Genomic DNA, 10,173 nt, shown 5'->3' with positions numbered 1-10,173 from the left:
GCTTGATGATACGAGTCTCTAGTTGGCCAGTTCTTGTAGGACACTTTGCCAAATGCAATCATTCATTCACTCTGTCTCTCACACGTCCACTCTTCTGTTTGTGATTCTGCCTTCTTCAAGCTAGCTGATCTTTCAATTAATGCGCGAATAATTTTCCTGTGCAATTATTTCCCCTCTCCTCCTACCATCCCTTTCAAATTAATTGGCTGGAAAATGAAACTGATGACCTTCACACCATTCACACCAATGAAATTGAATCCTCGAGTGAACTCAATTAACTCGTCCGGCCGAGCCATTGAGTCGCTAACCATTGGGTTCGAGTGAGGTCCCGAATTCGCTTTGTCATTGCGCCGAAACTCCTTTGTAACTAATTGGAGAGGGCAATCTTCACTTCCTCTTGCGACCGGAATCCCTTTGCAAATTTAGTTCGTTTATGACCAGACCAAGGAACCGTGTTATTGCAAAGCCTAACCAACGGGATACAAACTTGATTCCCTTGACTCCCATTGCTGCCTAAGAGTTTGTTTACTTGGGAGGATGGATAGCAGAAGGAAAGGCTAGGAAAAGAGGAATCAATGTATATAAATGTATAAACCTTCTCTTCTACCTTACCTTCTGAAACTCCCTTGTTGCCCATGGAGAAGTCTCAATTGATCTCCATTCTTGTCCTCTTCCAAGCTTTCATCTGCCCTTCGAGTCGATCCTTAAACTTGAAATTTCCTGTTTTTTCTTCCTTCTTTTAATTTGTCTTCTCTGAGTGAGTTTGATTTGATTTGTAGAGTCTCAATCATTCGTCGGGGTGAACTACGGTGAGGTGGCCGACAACCTCCCTCCGGCGTCGACGACGGCGAGCCTCCTGCAGTCGACCACCATCTCCAAGCTGCGCCTCTACGGCGCTGACCATGCTATCATCCAGTCCCTCGCCGGCACCGGCATCTCCCTTGTCCTCGGGGTCCCCAATTCCGACGTCCCCTCCCTCGCGTCCGACCCCGCCGCCGCCGCCTCCTGGGCTGCTTCCAACGTGCTCCCCTTCGTTCCCGCTTCTTCCATCTCCGCCGTCTCCGTCGGCAACGAGGCTCTTAACTCCGGCGACCCCTCGCTCGCGGGAAACATCCTTCCCGCCATGCAGAACCTCCGTGCCGCCCTCGCCGCGGCCCCCGCCGCCGCCGGTATCAAGGTCACGACCGTGCACTCCATGGCCGTGATGGCGCAGTCGGACCCCCCGTCCGCCGGGGCCTTCCACGCCGACCTCGCCGGCGAGCTCGCCGGGATGGTCGGATTTCTCCGGGAAGCCGGGTCGCCCTTCATGGTGAACCCCTACCCGTTCTTCGCGTACCGGAGCGACCCGCGGCCGGAAACGCTGGCCTTCTGCCTTTTCCAGCCTAACGCCGGCAGGGTCGACCCGGCCTCCGGGATGACGTACAACAACATGTTCGACGCGCAGGTGGACGCGGTCCGGGCGGCGTTGGATGGGCTGGGCTTCCCGGAGGTGGAGATCGTGGTGGCGGAGACCGGGTGGCCGTACAAGGGCGACCCGGAGGAGGCAGGGACGACGGTGGAGAACGCCATGGCCTTCAATGGCAACCTGGTGGCGCACCTGAGGTCCATGGCGGGGACGCCGCGGATGCCCGGGCGGCCGGTGGAGACCTACATCTTCGCCCTCTACGACGAGGACCTCAAGGGCGGGCCGACGTCGGAGCGGTCGTTCGGGCTCTACCGCGCCGACGGGACCAGCAACTACGACGCCGGACTAGCAAAGTCAGGCTCCACCGCCACCTCATCGCCGGTGAGTATGCCCGTTGAGCAGCTTAATTTTACGAACAAAGCAGCTGAATCAATCGATTGACACTTGGCGGTAGCAGGGGAGCGCATCGTCATCGTCGATAGGGCTGGTGCAACCAGAGGGGTCGTGCACGTCGGCGGAGACGGCGCAGCAGACCGCGGAGGAATGCTATCCCACCGGCGCCGGCGATTCCCCTGCGCCGTACAGGATGCGATTCCTCTTTTTGGCGTATGGTGCGGCGATGTTGCTACTAACAAAGGTAATGTGATTTGATCCATATCAAAGGAATCTTTTCCGCTGTTTAATTGTGTACATTTATTTAGGGCGGTAAATGAATCAAGCGTTCGTGAATAAGTTTGATATTCGGTTTGGTAACAGTTTGTTTATGTTCGTTTAATATATATAAGATTAATTAAACAAACAAGTTTGAACAACTCGTTAAGCTAAACAAACAAGCTTGAACCCATATATGTTCAGCTCGTTAACGTTCATGAACAATGTTCGTGAACAATGTTCATGAACCATATTCATTAATAAAATTCTTTTCAATATACTAAATAAATAATATAATATAATATAATAAATAAATAAATTTAAATTATCAAACCGAATAATCAATCAAACAACTAATAAAAGTCAAACAATAAAAAATTTGAATTGAGAGCTTGATAACATCTAAACGAACCAAACTCGAATCAAGCTCAAGTCAAGCTCAAGTCAAATTTGAATTAATTGTTTGATAACATTTAAATGAATCAAGCTCAAGCCAAGATTCAAACAAACTCAAATCAAGTTTCAAATAAGCTCAAGCTGATAAAAAATAAATCAAGCTAAGCTTGAACATTTATTTCAAAAGCTTGGTTCATTTTAAGTTCGGCTCGATTCGGCTTGATTATCTTATCAAACAAACTTGAACATCCTAAAACGACTCGACTTAATTTATTTACAACCCTACATTTATTAGTTGTTACTATATCTTCAATATGTCTACTGTTTCATACCTATTATAATCCAGATTCAATCTATAATTACAACAAATCCATAATTATAGAACAGAGGATCCAACTCTTAAAAAGAAAAGTGGGGAGCATTTGGAAAAACCAGAGCCTTTTGTTTTTTTTGCCTCTGTTTTTTTTTTCATCCAATGTGTCTAAATTAATCCTAGAATATAATTTGTAGTTGCATTAGCAAATTATTTATTCCACTTAATTAAAAAAAATAATAGAACCGATCGATCACATTGAAAAACAGATTAAGTCAAAAGTTTTTTTTTTTGTTTTTTTGTTTTCAATCCGACACTTCATTACGATTCCATCTATTTCTCACACTCCGTACGGAGAAGGCTTCTTTCTCCGGCCTTCGCCGTAAGCCATTTCTCCCGAGCTGCTCGACTCCGAGAGGTTCGCGCCGTACTCGCTCGTCATGCCCGTACTGTTGTAGTCATTACTGTAGCCGTCATTGCCCCCGAGCGCGATCTCCCTGAACCGCCTTATGTTGGTCGAGTACGAATTGGAGTCCATGTCCGAACCCGACCCACTGAACATGGAGCTTTGCCCCGGCTTCACCCCCTCGTTCAAGTCGTCCAGCGATACGTCTCCCTCCAATGCTCGCACAATCTGTTGCAATCCATGAATGGATGAATATAATGATTGAATGTGTTTTTTTTTTCACTCTCAATGTAATAAGAGAGACGAGGATGATCTTTGCTGAGTTTGAACCAGTGATGTTAATTGAATAGTGTGCGATATTTATAATCGAACGTACTTGGCTCATTTTTGGACGCCTTCTGGCAGAGTGTCGAACGCTGGCGGCGGCGCAGGCGACCATGCGCGCCATCTCGTTGGCGTTGTACTTGTCCTCCAGTCTGGGGTCCGCGAGCTCGTCGAAGTTGCCGTCGGCCAGCGCTCGCCCAAGAACCGGCCTTGCCTGTTCAGGGTAATTTACAAAAACATCTCTAATTATTTACTATTACTATACTTGTCAAACAGCTAAAAGATTAAAACCAAAAATAATTTATTTTGCATATTGATTTATCAGAAACAAAAAATACGGACCCAATCCACGAGGCTCTCGTCCATGTCGGAGAAGTTGTCCACCGGCCTTCGGCCCGTGACCAGCTCGAGGAGCATGACGCCGAAGGAGAACACGTCGGACTTTTCCGTCAGCTTCCCACTCGACGCGTACTCCGGCGCTAAGTAACTGCATCACAAACAAACCGATCATTCAATCAATTACACGCAAATTAAACTGATCGATCGATCGATCGATCGAGCTAATTGATCGATGGTCTTCACCCGAAAGTCCCCATCACTCGAGTCGAAACATGGGTGTTGGTGTCCGACGAGAGCTTCGCCAGTCCAAAATCGGCCACCTGGAAATCAAAATCACGCATGCGTTTTTCGTTATTAATCTCGCCGGAGATTTGGGAGGAGAAAGTACAGCGACAGCTGGCAGCCGCCCCGGGGAGTTTACCATGGCTTCGAACTTATTGTCGAGGAGGATGTTGGCGGTCTTGATGTCGCGATGGATGATTCGAGGATGGCCTGTGCCATAATAATATTTAATTTTTTACTAATCGAATTTTATTAGAAGAGGTGAGAGTTGGAGTTTACAGTCTTCGTGTAGATAGGCGAGGCCCTTGGCGGATCCAATGGCGATCTTCAGCCTGTTCTGCCACTCCATCGTCGGAAGACCTTTGCCTGCATGCCATTAACGGAGTATTTAAGATCATTGTTCATGGAGTTTGGGTTAGTTAGTTAGTTAGTTAGTTAGTACCGTGGAGATGGTGCTCGAGGGTGTTGTTGGCGACGAACTCGTAGACTAGAAGGCGCTGGGGGCCGGCGATGCAGTAGCCGACGAGAGAGACCAAGTGGCGGTGGTGGACGCGGCTGATGATCTCGACCTCCGCCTGGAACTCGCGCTCACCCTGGCCGCTGCCGGCCTTGAGCTGCTTCACCGCCACCTCCTTCCGGTTGGGGAGCACGCCCTTGTAGACGTAGCCGAAGCCGCCCTGACCGAGGAGGTTGTCCCGGGAGAAGCCGCTGGTGGCCGCCGCGAGCTCGTCGTAGGTGAAGCTGCTCTGGTTGAAGACCATCGGCATCATCCCGGGCGACGGCGGCGGCAGAGGCGGGCCGTGGAAGCCGCCCGAGTAGGGCCCGCTCATGTCCTCGCTGATCGGCATGGTCCCCGCCGGCTGAGGTGATCGCCAACCGGCTCCTGGCTGCGGCGGCCTGTTGCTACCGCCGTACTCGCCTCCGTTTTGCCACCGCGGCAGCGAACCGGCGTTGTAGTACCCACCTGCGCGCCGCAATTGGATCGATAGATTTCTAGATTTTAAAGGAATTGACAAAGATTCGTGCGATTGATTAAAGCATGCACCTTTATCGTAGTACTGCACGGGTTTCTTCTTCTTCCTGGAGCAGAGCACGAGCGACACGATCATCAGGACCAGGAACAGCACGACGCCGCCGGCGATCCCGAGCACGAGGGGAAGATGGACGTCGGAGCTGCCGCTCGGCGGCGACGCTTCCGAGTCACCGGACGGAGACGGCAGCGACTTCGATTGGCTTCCCCCGTCCCGGGACGCCCGGTTGCCGGACGCAGAAGGGACGGACGGGGGAGAGAATCCGCCGCCGCCGCCGCCGCCGCCGCCGCCGCCGCCTCCGCCTTTGGACTCGGGGGAAGATTTCCCCGAGGAAGATCCCCCCGTCGCCGTCGGCGTCTTGGAGGACGGCGACGGCTTGCTCTTGGAGCTACCTGCTTTAGGCGGCGGAGCACTATTCGGTCTGTCATCGGCGTCCGCATCCGCATCCCCATCCCCATCCTCGGGAGGCGAGGATCCTTCAGGTGACGGCGAAGCTTCCGGTGGATCCAACGACAACAACGCCGGCGCCGGCGCATCGAAGGAAGGAGAAGAGTCGTCGCTGCCGCTGTTATCATCTTCTTCCGCCGGAGCAGTCGCAAGGGACGAAGCCATTTCGCAAGTTGTTTCAACTGCGGCGACCTTGGCGCTCCCTCCCTGCGACAGCCGGTCGACGGCGACTGCAGCCTGCACATCAATCCACAACAAACAACATTGAAACAACAAGAAGAAGAAGAAATCAAAACCATCTCCATCAACCTTGCTATATAATTTGCTAGAATTCAATTCTAAATCATCAGATTTTGATGATCAAAAGAAGAAGGTGAAGAGGAGGAGGAAGATGACCTCCTGTTTTTGGTCGCCGGAGCTGTGCAGAGGCGAATGGGGGAGTTGGGTGGGGGGAATGGAGGTGATAGCTCGTTGCTTGGTCTCCCACCACCAACGGCTTCAACTTCTCATAGCATTTCTAGAGGTCTTCTATTTTTGATCATCCGTCCATTTTGCTAGATCGGAGGAAATTATGAGGTAACAAACAAGAAAAAGAATGAAATGGAAGAACAAAAAAAAATATGTGCAACAATTAGATGGAATTGGTTGACTTTGTCGTGCCTAACTTTGTCATTTTTTAAGTTATAAACGAAGACATGGTATCGCATTGACCATGCAACAAATGTGAATAACTCCTCGTTGTTAGTTTTAGCAAGACACTGATACCGTATGTTATAAGTGGATCCGACGTTGCTAAGGTGAGATGATCCTCAAAATCACGATCAAATAATATCAAAATATATATTTGAATGAGTTATTCTTCAACTCCCCACTCAATAATATGACTCTCAGAATAAAGTCGCATGGCCTAGTAATTGATTGGACTTAAGGGACTAAGTTCTCGATTCTTTGGGTATAAGTCTTTTTTATATAATCGATTGACCCAAAGGATTAGACGGACACGGAGGACTTATCGTTCCACTTGATGTTAAAATATATAAGATAAACTCAAACGACCTAATTGTTAGTACCCAAAAATAGTTTTGATGTGATCAACCAAATTATGTTAGGTCCTGTTGGTATTTAACCCCTATGTCCAAGTGTGCAGAACTTAGGAGCACAAGAAGTCAAGCGAAAGACGCAACAAGTGAGAAGGACAGGACGGGAGAGAGCCGACGGGCTCGGTACATCTGAGGGATGAGATGCTGCAGAAGAGTACGTTGGTGGATGAGAAGGAGGTGCCCGGTGTTTTTCAAGGAACAAGAAGCTGGAGCGGAAGACTGCTTGAAGGTCGGAAAATGGGCTCGGGTGAGCCCTATTCCGGATGATCGAAATCACCCAAGCAAGCGGAGCTGGAGCCGGAGCCGGAGCGGAAGACCCCGACCCAAGTGAGCGGAGCCGGAGCAAGAGTCTGGACCAAACAAGTTAACATAAGGTTAACTTTAGTCTAGGCACCTGGACTAAGTCCAGGCGTCCGGACCATGAAAATTATCCAGATCGCATTAAACACAATTCGTTGCGACGGGGATAAAATTTTATCCCCCTCCAGGTACCTGGAACCCTTCTAGGCGCCATGACCAGGACTATAAATATAGCCCTGGTCCCAGAAGCTTAGACAAAACACTTGTAAATAATTTCCTTTATCTAGCTTTGCATTTTTAGTACTTAACTGTTGTAAGAGATTTCTCCGCCTAAAGGAAATTTTGATAGTGAGTTTTAACTTCTTTGGATTAAAAACCTTCCCGGTTGTAACCGAGTAAATCTCGTTGTACCTCTTCTTTCTAGTTTCTTATTTAATTTATGCAAATGTTAGTTTAATTAAGCTATAACGTTCGAGAAAGGTTCGTGTTATTTTTGCAGGGCTATTCACCCCCCTCTAGCCGGCCGCCAAGGGTCATACAATTGGTATCAGAGCAGGTTCGCTTCAGGAGGACTAGCCAATGAATGAATCACACAAGATGGCCGGACGACCAAAGTTCGAGGGGGAATTCACGAGCTGGAAGAAAAAATCTGAGGTATTTTTTAAAATATATTTTGAATTATTAATAATTATGAAATATGATTTTGTAGACCCGAAAGACAAAGAAGAATATCAGTGGACGAAAAAGGAGCAAGCCGACTTCGTGGCAGACAATAAAGTTGAGTTTCATCTGCTTAGTGTTTTACCACCTCAAGAAGTCAACTGTGTTGGAGCCTACGAGTCAGCCAAGGAGCTTTGGGAGAAATTTCTTGAACTACACGAAGGGACTTCAGAGGCAAAACTAGTGAGACGGGGCCTGCTCCTGAACCAGATTAGCAACCTCCGGTTAGAAGAAGGTGAAGCCGTCCCACACCTCCACTCAAGAATCAAGGAACTCATCACTGGACTCGCGAATTTCGGAGAAAATGTAAGCAATCAAGATTCGCTAAGGTATGCACTTAACACATTTCCTAGAACTACTAAATGAGCATCATTAGTAGATGCTTATTATATATCTATCTAGAATCAAGTACTTTAGAATAAATATTTTCAACTTTTGAAGTCCATGAAACGAGATCTGCAAATCTAAAGAAGGAGCCAAAGCACAATATTGTCTTAAAGGCAAAGATGGATGAACGAGATTCTAAATCTTCTCTCGAGGACGATGAAATTGTTGGGGGATCGGTGACCGGCTTGAAGGGGGGTTGGATAGACGGCGCCCCCAAATCGATTGCTTTCTACGTATTTGTTAGTTGCGCAGTGGAATACAAATAATACAAACACAAATACGAAAGCTAAATACAAATACAAAGAACAAGAAAGAGCAAGCAAACCAACACACGCCGATTTACGTGGTTCGGAGATAAAGCTCCTACTCCACGGCTGTCCGTAAGGTGGACGATCCCTATCCGTCGGTGGATTACTCCCCGGAAGACCTCCGGCTAGCTCATGTAGCTCCTTGTGGGTGGAGAAACCTCACCACAACTCTCACAAGAACTTCTTACTGTTGGTGCAATCTTAGGTCAAGGTTGACCTGGTTGACCAGACTCGAGTTGACTTGACTCGAGTTGTGTTTTGATGTTTGACGAGTTATGTTTGACAATGTTTTACAAGGATACAAGCTTGGGAGATTGTGGGTGCAACCCGTGGTCAAAGTTGACCTGGTTGACTCGAGGTGAGTTGACCTGACTCGGAAAAGTCCAAGCAGGGAGTTTGGCATGGTGAAAAGTCCAAGCAGGGAGCTTAGCACGGGAAAAGTCCAAGTATGGAGCTTGGCACGGGAAAAGTCCAAGTATGGAAGCTTGGCACATGGGAAGTCGGAGAGGGCTCGGTAGTTCGTTCTCCGGACTGTGGTCAGAGAGGGCTCGGGAGCTCGTTCTCTGGACCACATGGGAAGTCGGAGAGGGCTCGGTAGCTCGTTCTTCGGACTATGGTCAGAGAGGGCTCGGGAGCTCGTTCTCTGGACCAGATGTGGAAAGTCCTGGTGAGTGAAGCCAGACAGACGGATAAGTCCTGGTGAGTGAAGCTAGGCGCTTGGGAAAGACCTGGTGAGTGAAGCCAGGCAGTGGGAAAGTCCTAGTGAGTGAAGTCAGGCAGTTGTGAATACCCTAGTGAGTGAAGCTAGGTGAAAGTCCTGGTGAGTGAAGCCAGGCAATGGGAAAGTCCTGGTGAGTGAAGCCAGGTGAAAACCCTAGTGAGTGAAGCTAGGTGAAAGTCCTGGTGAGTGAAGCCGGGCAAGGGAAAATCCAGATGGATCAAGGGTGATCGGACATCTGGTGTTGAGAAGGTCAAGTAGGTCAAGGGAGTGACCGGATACTTGACACGAAGAGAAAAGTCCAAGTGGGTCAAAGAGATTGACCGGACACTTGGTGGGGAGTCTTAGCAGGTCAAGGGAGTGACCAGATGCTAAGCATGATGTACCAAGAGGTCAAGGTTGACCGGATATTGGTTTGGACTTGGTTTGGGCAAAAACCAAGACCTGGATCGGTCTGGAGACCGATTAGAAAGCGATCAGTGTGCCTCTGTGAGCTTACTGATCGGTCTGGGGACCGATCAGCAGGAAGCCTGATCGGTCCCCGGGACCGATCAGGGTACGCACAGAGAGTTGGACAACTCTCTGTGAAAGCATTCTGATCAGTCTGGGGACCGATCAGCATAGAGCTTGATCGGTCCCCACGACCGATCAGATCAGCCCCAGACCGATCAGGGTGATGCCTGATCGGTCTGGCCCTAGCCGTTGAGAGACAACGGCTAGATTCTTCTGCTGTCTTTGGCCTCTGTTCTTCTCGCAGGTGGATGCAGGCTATAAAAGGGCTGAGGGCTTCTACAGTGGACTCTCTCTCAAAAACTTCTACTTCTCCGAAGCTTCTGCTTCTTCTTGTTCCTGCCTCTCCTTCTTGCTGCTGCAAGTTCTTCTGCGAGCTTTGCTGAGCTCTCGTCTAAGCTTCGCGTGAGCTTCCTTTCGGCTGGGTTCCTGCTGTTGTAGGCGTCGCTTGAAGCTGCTTCTTCATCCAGTCGAAGAGAAGGCAAGTAAGCGAAGGTTTTACAGTTGTATTGTATTTTGCTTCTTGCTGTACCTGT

General features: G+C 49.0%; 3 protein-coding genes across 4 annotated transcripts; 1 reads left to right on the top strand and 2 right to left on the bottom strand.

The window, feature by feature from the left end:
* Positions 1-608: 608 nt before the first annotated feature.
* LOC122030189 (glucan endo-1,3-beta-glucosidase 7-like) lies at positions 609-2,145 on the top strand. 2 transcript variants are annotated; one of them, XM_042589369.1, is made up of 3 exons: positions 609-696; positions 780-1,786; positions 1,863-2,145. In XM_042589369.1, exons 1-3 carry the CDS (start codon positions 636-638, stop codon positions 2,049-2,051), a joined length of 1,257 nt encoding a protein of 418 aa, XP_042445303.1. In that variant the 5' UTR covers positions 609-635; the 3' UTR covers positions 2,052-2,145. The 2 variants fall into 2 exon arrangements, with proteins under 2 accessions (XP_042445303.1, XP_042445295.1); XM_042589361.1 differs by having other exon boundaries at positions 1,860-2,145.
* Positions 2,146-3,089: 944 nt separating this feature from the next.
* Positions 3,090-5,052, bottom strand: LOC122030201 (putative proline-rich receptor-like protein kinase PERK6). The gene is given in 6 exon segments (XM_042589377.1): positions 3,090-3,399; positions 3,548-3,709; positions 3,838-3,982; positions 4,078-4,154; positions 4,256-4,482; positions 4,559-5,052. Coding segments are annotated over 6 exon segments (1,311 nt in total). The 5' UTR covers positions 4,965-5,052; the 3' UTR covers positions 3,090-3,105.
* Positions 5,020-5,899, bottom strand: LOC122002444 (proline-rich receptor-like protein kinase PERK4). Its single transcript, XM_042557621.1, has 3 exons — positions 5,891-5,899; positions 5,176-5,831; positions 5,020-5,080 (listed from the first exon to the last, which is right to left on the bottom strand). The coding sequence occupies exons 1-3, from the start codon at positions 5,897-5,899 to the stop codon at positions 5,020-5,022; spliced, it is 726 nt and encodes a 241-aa protein (XP_042413555.1).
* Between the last annotated feature and the right edge of the window lie 4,274 nt (positions 5,900-10,173).

The sequence above is a fragment of the Zingiber officinale genome, chromosome 1A, assembly GCF_018446385.1.
Source record: "Zingiber officinale cultivar Zhangliang chromosome 1A, Zo_v1.1, whole genome shotgun sequence".
Taxonomy (NCBI): domain Eukaryota; kingdom Viridiplantae; phylum Streptophyta; class Magnoliopsida; order Zingiberales; family Zingiberaceae; genus Zingiber; species Zingiber officinale.
The sequence above is the reverse complement of the archived record's forward strand: the minus strand, read 5'-3'. Positions and strand labels throughout refer to the sequence as shown.